Raw genomic sequence first — 22,151 nt, 5'->3', positions numbered from 1 at the left:
GTGGCCTTTGAGTTGAATGTGTTACTATTTCTGAGACCAAGAATCAACCTTAACATGGCTTCACAAGTTTCTTAACACATTTGTAAACAGTTTAAATCAAGTTATTATAGAGGATGAGTATTTTAAAGAATAGTCTGTAAAATGTGTTACCAGTCATTTATTAACTCACTTTGATAAACTAGCCTTATATCTGTTAAAAACAATATTAGAGTGAGTTAACACAATTAACTACATGTTTATGTCCTTGTGAATGGTACATTTATGGGGATTTAAGTGTTACCAGTAGGGGAAATGCTTTTTTGATGTGTTTGTAATCTCTTGAGTTATTGTAATTCACATTTCCACATCACAGCACATATGATTCAGTGTTTCTCTTATTTTGCATTAAACTGTGTAAATCGCACAAACTCATTATAGATAATCAGGTAGTTATGGCATCTTCTTTGTCTTTATAAGAAACACTAACTTCTGTTTCCCATCTATACTTTATCATCAGGATTTCAACTGTGAAAAGTTTCAGAAATATCTAAATATTGTCATTGAAGTTTTATCTTCACGGAAATTCTACTGAGATCACAAAAACTGTAATTGGAAATGAAAAGAGCAGTAAATGATGAATACAATAAATGACATTTGAGCCTCATTTCTCTCCATTGCTGTCATATACAGACATTTGAAAACTGTATGCAAATCAAGTTTCCCGTTAGTGAAGTGGTAAATACAATAGACCTAAACATGAGGGTTTTGTAGAATTTCCCCATTTCCCCCTTTATCATCATGACATAATCATGTATTACTAGGATACTTTTCATGTAGGTGCATAACTTTCTTTAGAATTGCAAGATAGGCTGTTATTTCTCAGTGTTATTTACATTTCATCAGTTTCCCAGGGAATAATTCATGCATCTTGTTGAAAAAAATCAGGCATGTTTATGGAACTGCAATTTATAAGTGTGTGAAATTTGGTGCAGCTGGTTTGAATTTTTGTTTCTTACTAGGAAATATATTTATACTGATGTCTTTTTAACTTTTTAACATGTCTCCTTTTATCCCCAAAACTCGGAGAAATCTGAAAATCATAGAGCACATTGAATACGCTCAATATTGTATCTGCAGATGAGGAAAATTTCCCTAAACAAAAACTACATTGCACTGCACAATAGTGTGCACGGTAAACAGCATATGTTTTCCCTCTGTACAGTCACTAAGTTTCCATATTTAGGTCTGTGCTGAACATCGTTTCCCTTTATCTCAAGAAGGATTCAAATGATCACATCCCAAATCCTAAATCCCTGCAGTGAACCCAGCTCTGTATCAGCTGAATAATAATGAAATGAGGGTCATGAGCAGGCAGTGATTAAACTGTAGAGCCTGAACTCTTCTTTTCGTCTGCCTGGCAGACTCTGTCATCTTTATCTGACCACATGGTTTCTGTTGAAATAAAATAGGTCTTGAGGAAACACAATTTCCCTATTGATCCATGTATGGATTTATGTTAAATAAGTGGTTTTGGGAAAGTTCGGTATACAATGTGCATTTTATTTGGCTCATCTGGAAAATGCAAATGCATCATCATTTTTAAATAAATACATTCAAAACAAAAAGACATTTGAATATCTATGAACACGTAAGTCTACGTTGAACATATAAAATAAGTTGTCACAGGTTGTATATTAGTAGCACAGTAGTGTCAGAGTGGCAAGAGTCAACATGTCCTTCAGCGGCTGGTTACTGAGCCTCTTCACCATTTCCACTTGGCCTCAGGGAAATGCCATTTGCGTTTCTCATTCTGCAGAAGATTATCATTATTAAATATGATGAATGACAATTATATGTGAAGAATTCAGAATTTGAATGAAAAACATTTGAATACATTGCTAACCTTTACTACCTTGGGTCTGAAGTCCTCCAGAGGCTCGTAAGTGTTATTGTTGGTTTTCGGATGAACTGAGTCCTCGTGCACAGGAATCAGCTCGTATGTGTTGTCTTCAGAGGGGTGATTGAAGAGGGCCACACCAGGGACCTCAGCGTACAGTGACTCACTGCTCTGCTCTGATGTCAGTGAGCTGCTCTCAGGCGCTGCACTGTGTGGGCTGCCAGATTTACCAGCCAGGTAATAAAGGGCAGGGCCTAGACCACATGGGTCTGACTGTGGGAGACTGCGCGTGGCTTGTCTGACGGGCTTGGGGGAAAGTCTTGGTGGGGTGTGTGGGGGTGTAGTCAGCCTGTAAAATTGCTCCCCGTCAGAGCTGTAGTCCGGACCAGACCTTCTATTGCTGCTCTCTGGCAGGCTGAGTTGGGGGTACAGAGACGGTCCTTGTCCTGACGGAGGACTACACCGACTGACAGTCTGATTCTGGCTGGTGGATCTCTCGGGCCTCGTTGGATTGTCTCCGGGTAAATGGCCCTGAAAGACGTGCTGGGATCTTGGTTTCTCCCTGGGTGACTGCTTCCTGAGCTGAGCGTACAAAACACTGTCCTGGTTGTGCAGGGGGCCGTTGTCGAAGTGCCTGTTCCTCTGAGGCAAAGGTGGTACTTCCTGGTTGACACAACAAGCCATCTTGTTAAAATCTGCTCAGAGATACTGATTCTTCTACATTTACTTCAACTGTACTCACCTCTAGTGTCCTGTTGCTCTGCCTTGGCTGAGTGTGTGGCCGCTCAGCGGGCAAGTCAATCCGTTGTTTTGGCACATTCTTACCAGCTCTGTCGGAAGCCACAGGTTTTTCTTTTTGAGAGAGCTGGATGGTATCGTAAAGCTCTTCGTTCAGCACCTGCATGAAGGCAAAAAACAAAAAAAGTCAGACCTATTCATTCTGGATAAATTTTACCCCAATAAAGTGACTTAAACTCACCTCAGAACAGGAAGATGTCAGAAATTCTCCAAACGGTTCGATGGGGCTCGACATGTAGAAGTTTATTAGCATAGGTATCGTGTCATGTCCCTTACTGTCCCCACAGACTACAAACTGCCCTTCTTCATTTTGGTTTATCACAAAGTGTCGACACCGATCTATGCCTCTGCAACAAGAAAAAACAGTTTGTTTAAGCCTCAAGTCTCTGCACAATACATCCTTGTTCAGTTGATCAAATTTTTGCGTCAAAAACTTTATGCTTATTTCTTGGATTCTATTGATTGTAAAATGATAACAATTTGAATTGGAGTTTAGTGGAAATTACTGAAATAACACAGAAACACACAACAACCCACACAACACAACACAATGTTCATACTAAGTCATTACTTACTTATAGGAGAGTATGTACCCGATGGCCTTATCACTGAGACGCACCAGGAAACAGCCCGGCTCCTTTTCTCTGAGTATGTCTTCAGCATCCCTGTAGATAAAAGTAGAAAAGACGCAAAACTTAATACTCAATACTTTTTTGTACACATGCATGATGTAAATGGTTTAAAGGAACAGAGTGGTAGATTCAAAAAGAGAAAGAAAGGTGGCTTATGTCCAAAGAAAGTGAGTAGTCTCGAGCAGTTTAATATTTAACACGCTTTCCTCAATCGATACTTACTTTCTGGTGATGAAGCCCAGGAACCAGGTGGGGAATAAACCGTTGTGGACGATGTGGGGCACTTGAGTCTCTAGGAACCACTTTGATGCCAGTTCCCTCAGTTTTCCTTGGGTCACTTCAGCGTGAGAACTCCTGTGTTTTTCTCTGGGCTCCATCCTCGCTCGGTCCTAATCAGAGCCACACAGACACTCAGTGACGACAGACTGTTATTGTCTCCTAACATCCAGAACTCATTTGTTTATTTTCCAGGAGGTGTCAACCAGAAATTCAAAGCAGCTCGATGATATCATCACTGCTGCAGGAAAAACTGTTCACTGTTACTCACATGTGCAACTTTTTAATACTGTATAACATGTATTAACTGTTTAATCACAGATCCATGCGGAATCCAAAATGTTCAAAGAACTCTCTGACTTTAAAAATAATGCTGTATTCCCTATTCGTTCAAAGACTATCTAAATTTAAATGATAATCGTAGATTTAAAATAGTAAAATTTAAGTAATAATAGACTTTCTCTCCTGCTGATGTTATTAAATTGTTTTCTTTAGGTGAGATAAGTGAGTGTTCATTAAAGCAGTGTTCTTACCTTGAAGAAAAGATTCAGACAATTCCTGAAGGAGGGTGATTTTGGATCCTTCGACCCTGAGAAGATCTTTTCCAATCTGGGTTTCTGTCTCCCGTACGGTGCGCACCTCTCAACCCCTAGGAAAAGAGAAGAAATTAACACTGATTCTTTCTTGTTTAGATATAAAGCTCTGATGCTGTTGTTTCTTGATAGAGTTCATACCTTCCCCTGAGACTGACCGTGTGGGGTTTGAACCTGGAGCCATTTCAGCAAACATTAAAAACCCTTCTCTCATCTTCTCATTAGCCTGTGATCTGCTATCAAAGGTGTTCTGAGGGAGTTCAACTCCCAGACATGAGGAGATATAGACAGATGACATTTAGAATTACATACTTTTTTCCACCAGCTTGGAAAGCAGTGATGCTCGGCAACGACACAATAACAGTTTGTACGTCTCATTTGCATGAAAGAGGCGGCTGAACAAACAAGAGCTTCCTGAAGAGAGACGGAAAAAGAACTGTACAGAAAATGTGGTTTGTGCACACGGGTGCATTCATTTGCAGGAGGAGGTTGTTTTACCCACAGACTGTTTGATTTACTGTAGTAATGGGAGCTGAGCTGCGTCACCATGTTGATCTCTTGTGTTTCCTCATTTGGTTTTACAATACATTCTGGTTATAGTTGTTGAGGCAGGTATGAAGGACTGGAAATATCTGAGAAAACTTGCAAAGACATTGGAAGTCGTAACCCAAATTAAATCAGATATTTCCCAGCCGTGTTTGTCATAAATAAATACTCATACCCTCCACTGCTGAGACAGTCGTCATGAGTCACCTCCAGCAGTTCCAGCTCCATGGCGAGGAGCAGTATAGGAACCCCCCGTGGGGGAGAACAATGACCAGAAACAGTCTGTGTCATACTGAGCGGGATGAGACTGGATTTTATTACTGTAAATTCAACTGATAAAACATCTGCGATCAATGTGGTTTGGATTTTGTTTATGTTTATATTATTACAAAATACAATCAAATTAAGTTAGAGGCTCGTGATCCACCAATGCAGCCGGCATTAAAGCTAGGGTAGGTAATCCTGGAAAAGTCAAGAGCAGGCCACACTTTGAAAAAAACTTCCCATCCTCCTCCCATCGGCCCCCTCGTCGAAGCTAAGGCCATATAACACTTAAAGATTTATTTAGTTTATTACAGTCCTGCGAGGGACACAGACGACTTCATCTGTCAATGCTATCATGACATGAAGAGGAAACAAATACCAGCCCTATCACTAAGTACATACTGTACATATTTCCCCTCTATGACTAAGTATTGCAACACACCAGGGCCTAGAATTTCAACATCATCTTTAACGGTGCCGTCTTCTGGTTTTAAATGTCTCTGTGAGTCACCATCTGCTCCTCTGGGGGTGTGAACAGGTTTGGGGTCAAATGCTTTCTCTGTTGTGTTTGTAAATTACCATATAATCACTATTTGTGCATACTATGTAAATGTGAACATAATGAATTGTTAACAATGCTCAAGGAACATAGACGTACATGTTTTTCAACAGTTGCAGTGCAGTACAGTATTTTCTGATATATGTAGAAAAAAGAGGCAGATTTGTCTCATCAGACAGTTGCCAGCCAGGAGGCGGTTTAAGATCGTTTTGAAGTCTTCTGGCGACATATCCAAGAGGAGGATGTGGGTCTTTAGAAGGTCACAAGTGTGTTGATGCCTGTTAAATGTCAGTGCAAAAGCACCACATCAGTTTTTCTTACACTTTCCTTTAAACCATGGGTAAAACTGCATTGCAGTTATATAAAAGAGTTTACATGGGAAAAATGTATAGGTGCACTTCCAAACATAGACCACCCATCTACTATTCTTTCCCACATGCATCATGTTATAACAAGAGTGCAACTATAAAGCATCCAGTATCATACATACATTAATTTTACTATTACATTTATCTATAGCTGTAAAGTTACAGGGGTACTTTACAGATTGAGACTTTATCACAGAGAAGGTGCAGTAACACTACAAAGTCTTGATGATGTTAGATCTCATATCATTAAACTGTTAAACTCTGAAAAGAATAAAAAACATCCCTCGTTCAGCCCAATGACACAATGCATTTTAACATTAGTGGTACTTTTCTCTCAAACTGTAGGAGACTTTGTAGCACTCAGGAGGGATTTCTGATGATACGCTGATTCAATTTGACATCCCACAAAACAAAAAGCTATCAAACCTATAAAAGCAGGTAACAAGTTAAATATTTTCATATAAATATTTTATATTTTATTTCACTTTCAGTTATCCCCTAGCATCACAATGTAGTCTATTCGTTTTCTTTTTTACTTTTTGTGTATTATGTGTATTATTACCTCCGCCAAGGAGATCATGTTTGGGCCTGCGTTTGTATGTTTATTAGCAGGATTACACAAAAACAATACTCAATTGATATCCATGACGTTTTGTGGAGGGGTGGGCCATGACCCAAGGAAGAACATATTTTATACAAATTTAATTATAACTTAACTTCTTTTTTATATTTTTCTATAATTTAATTTAATTTATATTGAATTTATTATTTTGGTACAAATTTTTTGCACATGGTTGTAATCAAAAGTAGAAAAATAAGAAAAAGTCACGTTGCTGCTCTCCTTGTGAAACAGCACCACCCAGCGGCGCTCCTGCCTCACACATGAACTACACTTTGAAGTGAACTACATCTCCCGTGCTCCCCCGGGGCAGGAGGCAGACAGTCATGCGGATGGAAGCAGCAGTGGGCATCCGCCGCTGCACAGAAAAGTCGAAGAAGAAGAAGAGGAAAGTTGGGGAAAGATGCACGAAGAGGAGGATGGCAGCGACGCGAGCCCCGCGGCGGCCCCGCGGATCACGGCCGCCAGGTCCATGGACGTGGCCGAGGTGGAGGGCGCGAAGGAGCAGGCCTCCAGGCTGTGCGGCTACCTGAACAAACTGTCCGGCAAGGGGCCACTGAGGGGCTACAAGCCGAGGTGGTTCGTGTACGACCCGAGGAAGTGCTACTTGTACTACTTCAAGACTCCGCAGGACAGGCTGCCGCTCGGACACATCGAGGTGGGAGACGCGTGTTTCTGCTACGACGTGGAGGGGGAAGAGGGTCAGTTTGAGATCCGCACCGCCGGGAAGGAGTTCCTCCTGAAGGTAGGAGCTGAAGGTGTGATGACTCCTGGCTGCGCTGAGGCTGTGTTGCTGTGATTTCTCACTTCCTCCTCTGAGTGAGGGGAGGCAGACACACCCATTCACACTGGACACAGTCATCTAGTCTCACATGCACACTGTTTAGTCACTGTGAAGGAAATCTGCAAGTGTCATGTCTTCCAGATCCGTGTGTTTACTTTTAAACATAGATTTAAGTGCACATGAGCTCATAGACTTTATATAAAAGTGTCACAGCCATAGATTCTATATAAAAGTGTCACAGCCATAGACTCTATATAAAAGTGTCACAGCCATAGACCGTATATAAAAGTGTCACAGCCATAGACCGTATATAAAAGTGTCACAGCTATAGACTGTATATAAAAGTGTCACAGCCATAGACTGTATATAAAAGTGTCACAGCCATAGACCGTATATAAAAGTGTCACAGCCATAGACTGTATATAAAAGTGTCACAGCCATAGACTGTATATAAAAGTGTCACAGCCATAGACTGTATATAAAAGTGTCACAGCCATAGGCTTTATATAAAAGTGTCACAGCTATAGACTGTATTTAAAGTGTCTCATGTGATGCCCTCTCTGCTGCTGTCATGTGACTTGTGACCGGGGTCAGTGCCAAACCAGGGCCCTGTGGTCTCACTCCTCCTGGCTGCTGCCTAGGCTGAAGCAGATGGAGTGAATGGTTAACACCAGGCCCGCCTGCATGGCCTGAGGCAGGAACAGAGACTGAAACCAGGATCTGCGCTCTTTCACTTGACAGATCTTTTTAGTAACCTGATATTTAAACTGTTTCATATGTTTAATTTGCCTCCACAGCTGTTATCTTGCATCCAGACAGGGTGTCGTTCCATTACTATTGATGTGTGAGTTGTCATTTAATCTTTGAACTCAAAACGCCTCCTGGGCAAACACTTGGCCCTCTGAGACTAATGGAAGTGTTTGTTTTTTATCCATGCAAATGAATCACCCTTTGTGCTTTCAGGCATGCACTGAACTCTGCAGATTCTCAGCACTTTCTCAGCAGGAGGTGCATGTGTGAACGCATAAATGTCCGAGTGAGAGCCTCCGGATTATCTGCAGACTTTCTCTGTGGGGGGTTGTTGACGCTTCTTACACGCAACAGATGAAAAATTAACAAGAAAACAAATCTCTCCTGGCGAAAAAACGGTGACACACCTAGAAGACACTGACGAAGGTGTCTAGAGAGTTTGTGGTGATAAGAGGCGACAGCAGAATTAATGTTACTTCCTGCCCCTGTCTGCTGCACCCGGTTGCACGACCTCTCACCTGAATAATATGGAGGATTTGTTGCTGTTGTGAACGCGTCGGTGCTGAGAGCCCCCCGCTGCGTTGTGCATGTGTGAAAAGCAAACGGCGAGTAAAGTGCGGAACGAATTCTCTGGACTTTATCCACAGGTCGTCTGAAAGCTCTTATTCGTGTTGTTGTGTTTGTGTCTCCAGGCCCCCAGCAGGCAGGTGATGAACTTCTGGCTCCAGCAGTTGCAGCAGAAACGTTGGGAGTACAGCAGCACTCGGAGCTCCGGTCAGAGAGACAGCTGGAGCTCCCCGACCCTGGCCTACCCTCCCACTGGCCTTGTCGGCAAAGACAATGGTAGGCAGACACACACAGGTACACACAGTGTGAATGTACGCTGTGGACACGACACTCGCGTCACTGCTCTGTTTCATCATGTCCGGGCACCAGCTGAAAGTAAACACCTGTATCTGATGGGTTGATGTTGACACAACTGCTGCAAACACCAGTTGAGTTATTTTGTTGCCAGGTTCCCAAGTTTTAACAGTAAGAGAATGTAGGAGTGGTTTTATCGAGCGGTGAATCCTGCGGAGGATCCCCTGCTGTGCTCTCACATTGAGTTTCTGCAAACTTTATACTAGGAGGCCAGGCGGAGAAAGTCCGCAGAAACTCCAGAGGCTCTCATTTGGAAAATTGCGTCCACATATAGGAGGGGTAGGAGGAGGATCTCGGGAGTTCAGTGCTCTGTTGTGGATCAGGCTTGCTGTTTGCAACGTTTACTCACAAACATCTGATGCTGAAACATGTCAGAATAAATCCAGGCCATTAGCATTTACAGTACAGTGCATTTATAGAGCTTCATAGAGCAACATGTTACATAGCATAGTCTGATCAGGCTACTGCTTGTTTACACTGGAACTCAGGACAATGCGTCCTCAAGCAGTTGGCAACTGTTGAATGTTGTTGTCGCACAATGCTGTGAAAACTCCAGCAGGACGTTATTATCTAAGATTAGAATATTCCACATGTCTAAATTGAATTATGTTTATCTGGGATAAGATCAGAACATGCTGTTCACATGATGTCTTATTCAGAATAATGTCTTAAAGGGATAGTTCACCCAATTCTTTCATTATCTACTCACCACTGTGCCGATGGAGGGGTGGGTGAAGTGTTTGAGTCCACAAAACACTTTTGGAGTCTCGGGGGTAAACAGCGTTGCAGCCAAGTTAAAAAAGGCTGTAGGTAAAAATGTATTCAGGTTTGGAAGTGTGCATTTGTGAAATGATTTTAAATGTGTTCAAATTGCTTAAATTACAAACACACATTTGTGATAACACACAAGTACATACAAAGCATTGTTGACATTTGTAGATCATGTGAAACACATTTGCGACCACTTTTCCCTTTTATACAACGTTCCCACATCTTCCGAGTTAATTTCATACAAAGATGAAAATGTATAGTCAGCATGCTGGGCTTAGAAATGCAACACAGTGATTGTTAGAGAGTTGCTCATGAACCCACAGGCATGTATCCTGCTGTAAATAGCTTTGTGGGTATTTCTTTGCTTTATTTTGGAATCCTTTGGTGTCATTTAATCTAAAAATAACAAGATGAATCCAAGATCCTAAGAAGGAGTAGTGGTGAGGCGAGTGCTGTCGTATTGATCCGATGTTATTCTCATCGTCTCTGTGTTGCACTTCAGATGGTTTCATCTTTGAGAAGCTGAGCGAGAGCATGGAGAAGGTCCGCAGCGACTTTGCCATGGAGACGGAGACAGAGGGCGGGTCAATGGTGGGGATTCAGACGGCCAGAGGAGCCTCCGCTGTGTCCACCAACCCTCTCAACTTCTCGCTCAAAAACCTTGGTACAGAACTCAAGTAAGGCTCAGTTATATCGTACATACAGTTTTTGAAAAAAGATATCACATATCAGGTCTTTGTTTCGAGTCCCTGCTGAACAGGTGCAGCTAGTTTGTCCGCTGCAGCGTGTGCCCCTAGAGAGCTGTAGTGAGGAAACAAAACACCTCCTCCGTTCTTCTTGAAGTTGTCAGCAGGAGAGGAAATGGTTACATCCAGTTCACAAGTTGCTCCAGTATTGAGACATCAAGAGTTCCCCTTCTGGTAATCTTGGAGCAACTCAGCTGCGATGCTGTTGACTCCACACGACATCCCTCCATACCAGTCTGCTCTAAGATGATTTAGCCTCCTGTATTTCAAAAGGCAAAATGTGTTTCCTGAGACACATACAGAGCAACTAGTTGTGTCCTGATAATTTAATAAAATGTTTATGAAATGGGGTGCGTAGAGCTGCTAACTGAACCTGTTTTGTGTCTGTCAGTGTGTTATTTTCGAGTAGAACTAATGATGCGATCAGAAGCGGCTAAATCTAAAAAGTGTAAAGGCTCATTTATGCTGCCTTAACGTACGAACAGTGATACGTGGGTTTCAAACTGTCGCTGCCCACATACTTCCATGTATCCTTTATGTTGGCGACGGTGGAGAAGGTTCTGATAATGTGCTTCTTAAGAAAGACGCAAATGCTGCCGTGTTGTAAGCAGCGATGTTTCAATTTACCAACTCGTAAAGTCTCCACCATTGTTGAAATTTCTTCTTCGTGTCCTATGATCATCTCTTTTCAACTATTGGCTACACTGCCCCCCCAGGATTACTTCTGGTACTGCTACATTTCGTCTGTTTCATCTGTGTCCTGAAGCTTTCAGAAGACGTGCACAGATGAGCACAAAATGAGTGCCGAGGATAGACACTAGGCTCCGTCCATTTCAGTACACATATCTAACGTTGAGCATAAATTAGCCTTTACTGTAACAGCAGAGCCCTGAGGTTAAAAGATGCTTATTGAGGCCTAAAGTGAAGTGCGATTCATCATGTGGGCTCTGTGGGCAGCTACACTTGTTAAACTGTGTCCTTAATGTGTGACGGTTGTGGGGTCGATGTGTCTGCTGACGAGGTGTGAGGCAGGCGACAACTTGAGTGTCACACTTGTCGTGGCCTTTTACAGCTGTTTTCACTTTAAAGAATGCTTTTATAACTATGATTCATAGCTTCCCATTTATTCCAATGCGATGAAATAATTGATTAGTATTTAATTTAAAAAGACATTAGCAGCAGCAGAATTTATGGCAATACTCTTAATAGATTAACAAAGGATTTCTTTGTGCTTATGTTACTATTCACCAAGGAGTAGAACTTCATGTTCCCTGCAGTTAGTCCGTGATGTCTGTGGATTTGAACGGCTTGCACAAAGTAGCAGTCACTATAGCTCCACTCCTGGTCTTACTCACCCTGCTGTTTGGTTTTTGTTCTGTCAGGAACTCCATGTCTTATCTGCGGCAGGGCAAGGGAGCTGAGAACAGGCGCAGTGTGTTTTACACTGGTAACAACAGCACAGAGGAGTGGGAGCTGGTGGACGCCCCGCCCAAGGACTTCATTGAACAGAAATCTCACCCAGACACACTCAGACGTACGTCCACTTCATGTTTCCTTAAACACTTCTGGTTTAATACTCATAATCTGCTTACATTCCCCATAGAAGAAATGTATCAATTTTTTGCATCCAGCTCCTGAAGTCTCTTTCATAACTTACACAAAACTGTGTTTACAGGCAACAAGTAACAAAATTCTCTTCTCTCTCAGATTCCTTTGGATCTGCATTTACATTTGACTTTGTGCGAAATTCGGCCCGGCCTAAGAAGCCGCTGCTTCGGGACATGATGGCCTCTGGGAGGTTTGGGCGCAGTGCTGAGACGCGCAGTGCTGAGAGCTCGCCAGTGGAGTGTAACGGCAGCAAACCTTTGGAGATGCAGCTTCGCCTCCAGAGCCAACAGGAAGAACTGAGCCGCATGGAGCAGGAACAGGCCAAACTCCGAGATGAGCTCGCCAGTCAGAAGGTACACACTGTCATTATCTCTCCCAATGTAATAGCATTTCAAAAAGGAGTGTGATTAATCAAATGAGTATGGAATGTATTAGAATTTTATTGTTTATTGTGTTTGCTAAACACACAAAACTTCTGTTGATCAATGTAAACATTCTGATTGCTTTATATCAACATGTTGCCATGACTGTTTATGAAGCCAAATCATCTTGATCGCCCCCTGGTTGCTGGATGCAATATAGATCATAAACCCCCCTCCTCCTCCATGTTAGTGGATGGGACATGGACCAAACTAAAAAGTCCAATAACATGTCAAATATATTTTCTCAAAGATGTTTTCTTTTGTTTAAGTAGTTCTTATCATTAAACATCAAGTGTACATTTTTCCATTCATTGGTTTTCACAATGATAGATTGTCAGGACTTCATAATGTCTGACTCATCCACTTCAGAGGGATTACCCAACAGAATTTAGTGCTTGAAATAGTATTTCAGTGAATTTAGCTGGAGCCTGTGGTGGTGGTGTTTGAGTTAGAGCTATGAGTAGTTCTGACTCTCTCACTGACACAGGAAGACAAAAAATGTAAAGTCATGCTAAAGCAAGAACTGATGGAACAACAGTTCTCCTCAAAACAGTCACCGGTGAGCTGTTCCCTGTTCTTGTTTTTAGTGTTAAGAGACTAGCTTGTGTATGTGTTTGTTTGTGTGTGTGTGTGTGTGTGTGTGTGTGTGTGTGTGTGTGTGTGTGTGTGTGTGTGTGTGTGTGTGTGTGTGTGTGTGTGTGTGTGTGTGTGTGTGTGTGTGTGTGTGTGTGTGTGCGCCTCAGTTGGGAGGTAGTTAAGAGTCAGCAGCTCCAACTTAGGCAGGAATTTCTAACTGACTCTGGAGACAACTGGTTGTTGTCTCTGTGTAACTGGAAATGCAATACAAATTTGTTGCATGTGACATATTGTGTCTCCATCTGTGTGAGCACACATGTGGGTGTGTTTGTGGAAGCACACTAGCCACATTTTCTCAGTGCAGCATATTAGACGATGGTCGTTTCAGCCCCTAAACTCATGGAACTAACTCACACTTGGCTGCTTGGTTAGAACAACAAGTTGATGTTTGTCAAGACATTTTAAGATTTACTTCCTTGTTCCGTGAGTTTTGTTGTCAGTTTCAGTAACAGGCTGCAAGATTGTGGCGATTAATTTAGAATACAACTAGTATGTGGAGCAAAATGTAGGACTTTACATATTATTACACTACATAATAGTAATACTTACACCCTTAATATTTGGCAAGCTTAGTTATGTTATGTTTTTGGAATTAAGTTTTTTGAATAAAGATGTAATATTACAAGGAAAATGTCACAATATTACATTTAGTATCTATTAAGTTTATTATTTATTATTAAGTTGTTATTATTAGGTTAAGTGTAATTTTAAAGGAGTAATATTAGAAGAACAGCCTGTCGTCTGTGTTAAAATGAGGAATGTAGGCAACTGTATTATATTTACACACTATATTAGGAAATTGTGTTAGTGGTTGACTGTGACGTTATCGTTGGTTACCTCTGAGTGATATTCAAAGGGGTTTCGTAAACAGTGAGATCTGTAATCAAGATTTTGGATCCAGAAAGAGTGGAACTCTGCCAAGTAGGGGTGTTCTGGGTGGTTTTCTCCTAAATAGTTTTTTTTCTTTATTTTCATAATATGACTCTTTTCTTGTTAAATTAAGACTTTATTCTTGTAATATTATGACTTCAAATGCATGTTTTCTGTGAACCAGGCAATGTCATTTCAAAACATAATTTTGACCCTACAAGTTGATGTGTTGACAAATTGACTTTGCCTTTTATCACCCAGGAGCTGGTTAGACTTCTGCAGCAGACTCTCAGGACGTCTCAGAGCGAGCGGCCAACAGTCCGCTGTCCAGCCCCGGCTCCTGATCCATCCACAGCCTCAGACCAGGCCCATGCCCAGGCCCAGGCCTCTGAAGTAACCCAGGAAGAAATCGCCCAGCTGGAGAACCTGCTTCAGGAAAGAGACGGACAGATCCAGGCCCTGTGTGGCCACATGGAGCGTCTTGCCTTGGAGAAGGAGAGCCTGCAACAGGAGCTGAAAGGCTTGAAGATTAAAGTAGGGGAGATGAATGAGCAGCTGGGTATGATGATGGAGACCATCCAGGCTAAGGATGAAGTCATCATGAAGCTGTCGCAGCAGAGCCCTGAGGACAGTGGAAATCCAAATGATGCAAGTTCACTGTCTCCAATCAAAGAGCAGCCGGAGCTGGACATCCTGAAGGTGCAGAGGAAAACACTTAAACCTGATTTTTAGAGAGAGACAATGAAGCTGCTGATTATGAGCACTGATTCTGTGGGAATTGATTGGTAGTCCAGGAAAAGTTTGTTTTTCTTTAGCTTCAGTGTATGATCCACAATTATTATTTTCTTTTTGTGCTTAGGTTCTCACTGTTTAACCCGACAAACTATGTGTTTTTTATTTTCAGGACAGTCTTCAAGGCTACAAATCCCAGAACAAGTTCCTGAACAAAGAGATCCTGGAGCTGACAGTGTTGCGCAGAAATGCAGAGAATAGAGAAAAGGCTTTAGAAGCAAAGGTACTGCCTTGTCTTTGGTGGTTAATGGTGCATTTTCCTGTTAATAGAAACAGGAAGTCTGAGTGGTAGGGGAAGTCCAGTGTTGAGCTTGGCTGGTGCCCCCTAATTCTTAAAGTGCAAAACAATCAGAAACTTTATTGTAATCCTCTGCTTTTTTCCTTTCCTGCAGTGTACGGCCCTGGAGGCCAAGTTGTGTCAGGTGGAGAGTAAATATCTGGTGCTGCTTCAAGAAGTGAAGACCCCGGTGTGTTCGTCTTCGGAGCAGAGCCCTGCCTGTGACGTCATTTCCAGATTGTTAGAGGATGCTCTGCAGGTAGAGGGCTCCGATCAGCACGAGCACCCCATCTTCAAACCAAGCACTGTCAGGTATGGACATTAAATGTTAGGAAACATTAGAAGCAAATGTGTCAGTCCCTGGACATGCTGTTATATGTAGACTTCACAAATCATGGAAAAATCTATTTCAGGAGAGACGGATATTATCCCAGTAGTCTTAACAGACACTGTTGCATGAGAGTCACAAGACCTGTTGTACCTTGATTAACAGCGACACCCATTTATTAAACCAGAAAAACAGGCTCTGCTGAATGGGTCTAATAATATATCTAGTGCTCTATGAATCTCTCTCTGTTGGTGTAAAGCATATCTCAAGAACCATTCGTCTTATCAACTTCACACTTGACATGTGTATTCTTAATGGTCCAGGGAAGTGCAGTGTTTGATCTGGTGCAGTTTGTACATGCGATATGTTCATTATTAATAAAAAGTTAAACAGGCGACCAGCCCCTGTAGCAGTAGGTGGGGGTGGGGCAGTGTGCTAATAGTCAGTCCACGGATCAAGTTCTTCTATGTCCTTGCATAAACTAAAGCAAACTTCTGTAACTGGGTCAAACTCTACACCAAACTATTTTGATAATTTTTATTTCACCATATCAGACACACACAGATCTGACAAGTAACAGGTGCCACGCTTCATCATTGCAACAACATCCACAGAACTTGGAACTGAAGATTGTGCCAACTGTTTAACAGACTCTGAAATAGTCGTCATGCATTGGATGATGTTATATAAATACTTCAAACTTATATATAAGCCACACATGTGAACAGGACTAAAGCAAATTCAGGTTCATTTTGATGAAAAACACTGATTATAAAATCTTCACTGCAGATAAAGCAATTTTTCTAACTTCACTCTGCACCATAGACTGTTTTATAAAAACTTCATGTTTAAGGGAGGACTCGCGTATGACAAGGAATAATTCATAATTCTGAAGTAGCTCTGGAGCACTAGCACAGGACAGCCCATTCCAAACAGGCACTGCACTCGTTATTATAAATTCAGGAAATCCTTACATCATGTTGGATAGAACAGAGTTGCCTAAGTTTAAATATCTTTTGCATTAAAGTGAGCGTCACTGATTCTTGACAGTTTTTCTACTTTGTCTCTCTGTTTTGAATCAACCTCAGTGAGTACGACGTGTTTGGCTTCAAGACGGTGCCTGAGGAAGAGGAGGAGGAGGAGAAGCTGTTTGCGAAGGTGAGAGCCTTGGAGCTGAAGTCGCTGTCCATGACGAACCAGGAGGTGTCCGTAGGAGTAAAGTGGGAGAACTACCTGGCCAGCACCATGAACAGAGACCTGGTGCACTCCCCTGAGCTCAAAGCCCTGATTCGCTGCGGTGTGCCGCACGAGCACCGGTCCCAGGTGTGGCGCTGGTGTGTCTCCTTCCACGTCAAGAAATTTCGGGACCATCTGGCGCCGGACTATTATGAGACGTTACTGAATGTAGCCAGGGACAAGCCCAACCCAGCCTCGAAGCAGATCGAGCTGGACCTGCTGCGTACTTTGCCCAACAACAAGCACTACTCCTCTCCGAGTGCGGGCGGCATCCAGAAACTCAGGAACGTCTTGATGGCGTTCTCCTGGAGGAACCCAGATATTGGCTACTGTCAGGGACTGAACAGGTACTGGAGGGGATTTGGTTTTCCTGCTCTTCCCTCTCTCCTCTTATGCCTTGTAACCATTCATTTTTATTGCATGTATTTCCTCAGGCTGGCTGCCATTGCCTTGCTCTATCTGGACCAAGAGGACGCCTTCTGGAGCCTCATAGCTATTGTGGAAGTGTTCATGCCGAGAGACTATTACACCAAGACTCTGCTTGGCTCACAGGTAAACAAGCTGAAATGATATACTGTGATACTGGAGAACACGGGACAAGTTGCTGCTTCCTCAGGAGTGTTTTTTTCTTTTCTTGTGATGGTGATGTCATATTCATGTGACCGAGCCTGCTGCTCATGACATACCAGAGCAGGAATGCAGTGCACTGATCAGTCTTTCTATCTGCTGGACTTTTTTCTGAAGTTTTTCCTCCTGCTGTGAAAATAAAATCCTCTGTTTTCTTGGTTCTGCAGGTTGACCAGCGCGTGTTCAAGGACCTGATGTTCGAGAAGCTGCCGCGGCTTCACGCCCACTTTGAGCAGCACAAGGTCGACTTCTCCCTCATCACCTTCAACTGGTTCCTGGTGGTGTTCGTGGACAGCGTGGTGGGCGACATCCTCTTCAAGATCTGGGACGCCTTCCTGTACGAAGGTCCAAAGGTAAGAGGCAAAAGAGAAAGTAAAACTCAGAGTCTCCGTTTTCAAACGCTGTCGCTCTATTTCTGGGATTTGTCCGGGCATGCTGTGAGCGTCTTGGAACTTCTGATGCAGCTGTTTATTTGTGTGAGCTTAAATTATGCTCCTTCTATATATAGCATGTTTTCTGTTGGGGTGTAAACAAGTTCCCACAAGTGCATATTTAGTTGCTTGTCATATTAATTCACTGTGTCTCAAAACTTCAAAATCATTTGTGTTTGTATAGCTCCAGACATCTATTTATAGACTTTATTTATTTACAGTGGGTCAAATGCTTTTGTGTTATTAAAAAGTTTTATGAGGAGCCCACATGAAATTATCCCCTAACTATCCAGCTGCTGAGCTTTTTAGCCTATTTTAGCTTTTTGTTTTGGTTCTATTATCTACAAGTTAAATATACTCTCATTTTCGACAACATCACACATCTATGTTCAGTTAGAAAAGCTCTGACAAAGCACCAAAAAAAACCCCAACCAAAAGGAGTTTTGGTATCAGGCTAAATCAATGCTACATGTCGGCACTGTGGTTTTTACATTGCAGTTTTTAAACACAATAAATGAATACGACATTAAACCTGGACTTGTTTTGGCCCTTTGGTGGCAACAGAACCAAACTGTGGACAGAGCACCAACATGCATATTATTATTATCTTCTTGTATTGTATGGTAAACTTGTTAGGTCACAGTTTGATAGTCACACATCCAGCATATACGACAACATTAGCAGTCTTTAGGAGTAATTCTTGCTCCCCGATGTTTAGTATTCACTTTATTTTTGTTTCATTTTCAGTCTCCACTGTGAGGCAATATCTGTGTAGTGCCCAGTGGGTTTTTCCATTGACTGAAAACGAAGCAGTCAGAGTAGTGAGAATGGCCCAAAACACTGAAGTCCAAAAAAACGAATAAGTTAAAGTCCCGTGGTGAGACTTTTTAAACATATTAACATGTCAAGTTTCTACCTTTTATATGATAAAAGACACATTTTGAGTAAAATGAGCAGTCAACACTACAGCTGAGTATTTCCACCTTTTAAGGTTCGGTCACATTTAAGCAAATGCAACAATGGCGAACCTTCACTTTTTGATCAAATATTGTTACCTTCAGACATTCCTCTAAAAGTCATAAAAACTCCATTCTTCTAAATGGACCTTGCATATTAAAGATGATGATGGGATTATCGTTTATGTTCACACAGGAAAGTCCAGTGGCGATTTCACAGCTTCTGATACTTTCCCCTCTACAGATCATATTTCGCTCCGCCCTCGCTCTCTTCAAGTACAAGGAGGAAGAGTTTTTGAAGTTGCAGGATTCCACAACCATCTTCAAATATCTCCGATACTTCACAGGAACAATCCTGGATTCAAGGTACAGTCACTGCTAACTGTTTGTTTTGGTATTTGCAGCCTGACACAGACCACTGTGTCTGCAGTAATAAGGAGCAAGGTCATTTACACTGGAGTAGCTGATTGTGTCCTCATGCTCTGTTACTGAGCATATAAACTCATACTGCTCATCTACAGTATGAGTTTGCATCTGTAGCTAAGCATTAAATAATCAAGAATCAACCAGAAGGGCACTCAGTAGCCTGAATACCTCCGCCAAGGCCCAACAGTCTCCTTATGAAACCACATTTAAATTCACTAGATCCTGAATTTTATTTGGAACTGCTCCAAATTGCACACTCATATATATCAATCTCATATTTTTTCTTTTGTGCCAGATTTTTTTCATCAAGATCCAGGAATTATTCTCTTAGAGATCAAGGACAATTTTGAAAAACGTCTGGCAATGTTGAACAAAGTGAAAAGAATTCCAGGATCCACTCCCTGATCCAGATCTGTCCCAAAATTTGTTATCTTTCTTGGGCCAGGCCCCACCCCTCCAGAAAATGTCATGGAAATTGGTTGAGTAGTTTTTGTGTAATCCTGCAAACAAATAAATAAACAAACAAACAAAAACACAACTTTCTTGGCAGAGGTAAAAATTCTAACTCTAATACACTTTTAGACTAAGTAATACACTTAGTAACCTAAAACAAATACACAACACAGGGACAACAGGATGTCAAATTCAGTACTATCCACAGCACAGTGTCTGCACAACAATATGAAACATCCAAGACTGACACAACAGTTTTTCCACCGTCTCTGTTTTTTTCCAGGAAGCTGATGAGCATCGCCTTCGGGGACATGAACCCGTTCCCCATGAGGCAAATCCAGAACCGCCGCTCCTTCCACCTGGAGAAGGTCCGTCTGGAGCTGACGGAGCTGGAGGCCATCAGACAGACCTTCCTCAGGGAGAGGGAGTCGAGTCAGGACGGACGGAGCTTCGTCAGCGACGATGAGGAGGATAATTAACCTGAAGCTGAAGACGAAGAGACCTCCTCCACACACCAGTGATGTGTCGCTGTTGTAAAAGGGATGTTCTGTCGTAAAGAGCTGTTGGAGTTGGTCTCCACATTGATGCTGGAACAATCGACTTCATACAAAGTCGAGGTGGAATCGTGTCAAAGGACCAAAACATTGAAGGCCGTGTGGCTTACTATCAGTATTCCTGCCTTATTTCCTAAATACTTTATTTGCTGGATGCTTGTGTGTTTACCTGACGGCCAAAACTGTGTTTGTCTTATTATCTCTTCATCCTCCAATGCCAAGTTCAAACTTTCACTTCAGTCCAAATCAGTATTTTCGAAATCATGGCTGTGAACTTGTAATAAGTTGGAGATTTTTATACCTGTCGAAGAAATGATTGTTTACTCTTCTTTTCATCGCAACTCAAATTTCCTCTGAAATGTCTTTTTTCCACTTGTTCTGAACAACACAATTTTTGTCTGTTGATGAACTTGAACTATTGATGCTGAAATATGTTGCTAAAACTTAAACTTTAAGTGTTAGAGCCTTCAAATCATAAATGGGTGTTTATCATTCCATGTTGTGTGTGTGTGTGGTCCAGAAGCTCTTGTGATCAAAAACAAAATCTTACTCCTGTCTTATCAGTTTGAAATCAGGTGGAATGTTGTTATCTCTGGATTCAAATAACAAGAGATAATATTGTTAAGTCCATTTAATATCATCTGTCTGTATTTGGCAGAATTATTTCATTTTTAATGCTTGCAAATTACTTTATTATTAAATACAACTCAATATTTACATATTCCAAAGAAAAGTCTTAAAGGTCAAAGTGATGTGCATCTACATTTGCACTTAAGCTTGTGTGAAACTGTGTTACAGCCTTTGGACCTTGTCAGGAGAACATTTGATAGTATCACCCATATTAGTGGATTCCTGTTTACCTGAGTATTTTATCATAACTTCTTTAAAACATGTGCATTGTAATTTACCTCTGCCTCAGAGTTCTACTCTTAATGTATTATTTAGGTTTCAGTAATTCTTCTTTCCCCAAAGATTCGGGTGTTTTTCATACATTTGACCCCAACTTCTTTCCAATGCTGGGATTTCTGAGCCTCATCTCAAATTGCTGATGTATTTGCATTCGTTGTCCACAGTGTGGCAGTACAACATTGGTCTCTGTCCAGTGTTTACACGCGTCCACAGGTACCGATCACTGTGCTGGATTTCAGCTCAGGATGAGAAGTCACTTTTTCAGTGTGGTTGTTGTGTGAGAATGAAGTGATGATATGATTTGTCATCTATGGAGATTGTTTAACATGTGGAGCAACAGCTGTCTCTCCTCCACATCCAGGTACTAGGACATGACGGTTTCCTCTCCAGCACTGTGACCATCTGGTTTATGATTCATGGTGTTCAACTAACTACAGTCAAAAAATATTTTACAAACACAAAGAACCATGTTTTCATTTGGCTAAACAACATTTTGTTATTGTTTGAAATCTACGAGGTTTGGACACGTAGCCTTTTCCCTTGTTCGCTGATGTATTGTTTACAACTTACAACTTTTATCTTTCTTTTACTTTTATTTACAGAGCATTTGTTTGCATCAAAATTGACCATGTTTTCTTTTCCTTGTTAAAATTGTTATTAAAATAGAAATGTAGATTTAAAAAACTATGTTAAAATGAAATGAAATGATCCTCATGAGAGCAGGTCTCTCTAGCAATTGTTCAGTTTAAGCTAAAAAATGAATGTCAATGTTCACTTCTATTTCAATGCACAGCCACTTGTTCTGATGCTTGTTAAATAGCATTTTTCATGTTTTTGTCATTTTATTTTCACATTGAATAAGCTACATGTAAAGCTACCCTCTCCTCTTCAGTTTTTCTTTTCGTCCTCTTTTTCTTTTCACATCCCTAAAGTGTCAGAATATTATTGTGCAGTCCATTGATTTGTTTGTAAATCTCTAAATTACCTTGTTCATTGTTACTCAGTATAAAGTGCAAAGCTTTTATGTCACTGAAGTCAGCGTACGCCACTCTTATGTTTTCGTAGCACACATTCAATAAAAAAAATGGTTGACTGAGTTTGTCGTCCCCTCTGTAGGTGTTTA

The 22,151-nt window shown here is 41.5% G+C and overlaps 2 protein-coding genes across 4 annotated transcripts; one reads left to right on the top strand and one right to left on the bottom strand.

Annotated features, from left to right (window-relative positions):
• Positions 1-1,518: 1,518 nt before the first annotated feature.
• On the bottom strand, positions 1,519-4,740 carry LOC118109785 (SH2 domain-containing protein 7). 2 transcript variants are annotated; one of them, XM_035157167.2, is made up of 8 exons: positions 4,317-4,740; positions 4,116-4,231; positions 3,529-3,695; positions 3,250-3,339; positions 2,856-3,021; positions 2,619-2,774; positions 1,883-2,539; positions 1,519-1,789 (listed from the first exon to the last, which is right to left on the bottom strand). In XM_035157167.2, the coding sequence occupies exons 1-8, from the start codon at positions 4,471-4,473 to the stop codon at positions 1,742-1,744; spliced, it is 1,557 nt and encodes a 518-aa protein (XP_035013058.2). In that variant the 5' UTR covers positions 4,474-4,740; the 3' UTR covers positions 1,519-1,741. The 2 variants fall into 2 exon arrangements, with proteins under 2 accessions (XP_035013058.2, XP_035013059.2); XM_035157168.2 differs by having other exon boundaries at positions 1,892-2,539; positions 4,317-4,737.
• A 1,872-nt stretch (positions 4,741-6,612) lies between these two features.
• Positions 6,613-22,125, top strand: tbc1d2b (TBC1 domain family, member 2B). Of its 2 annotated transcripts, XM_035156179.2 has the most exons (13): positions 6,620-7,276; positions 8,758-8,908; positions 10,260-10,434; positions 11,886-12,037; positions 12,211-12,464; positions 14,301-14,738; positions 14,944-15,054; positions 15,224-15,420; positions 16,525-17,019; positions 17,107-17,224; positions 17,467-17,652; positions 18,931-19,052; positions 19,849-22,125. In XM_035156179.2, the coding sequence occupies exons 1-13, from the start codon at positions 6,935-6,937 to the stop codon at positions 20,042-20,044; spliced, it is 2,937 nt and encodes a 978-aa protein (XP_035012070.2). In that variant the 5' UTR covers positions 6,620-6,934; the 3' UTR covers positions 20,045-22,125. The 2 variants fall into 2 exon arrangements, with proteins under 2 accessions (XP_035012068.2, XP_035012070.2); XM_035156177.2 differs by having other exon boundaries at positions 6,613-7,276; positions 16,525-17,224.
• Positions 22,126-22,151: the final 26 nt, after the last annotated feature.

The sequence above is a fragment of the Hippoglossus stenolepis genome, chromosome 5 (genome assembly GCF_022539355.2).
Source record: "Hippoglossus stenolepis isolate QCI-W04-F060 chromosome 5, HSTE1.2, whole genome shotgun sequence".
In the NCBI taxonomy this organism is placed as follows: Eukaryota; Metazoa; Chordata; class Actinopteri; order Pleuronectiformes; family Pleuronectidae; genus Hippoglossus; species Hippoglossus stenolepis.
Note: the sequence above shows the minus strand (reverse complement) of the source record. Positions and strands in the feature narration are given on the sequence as shown.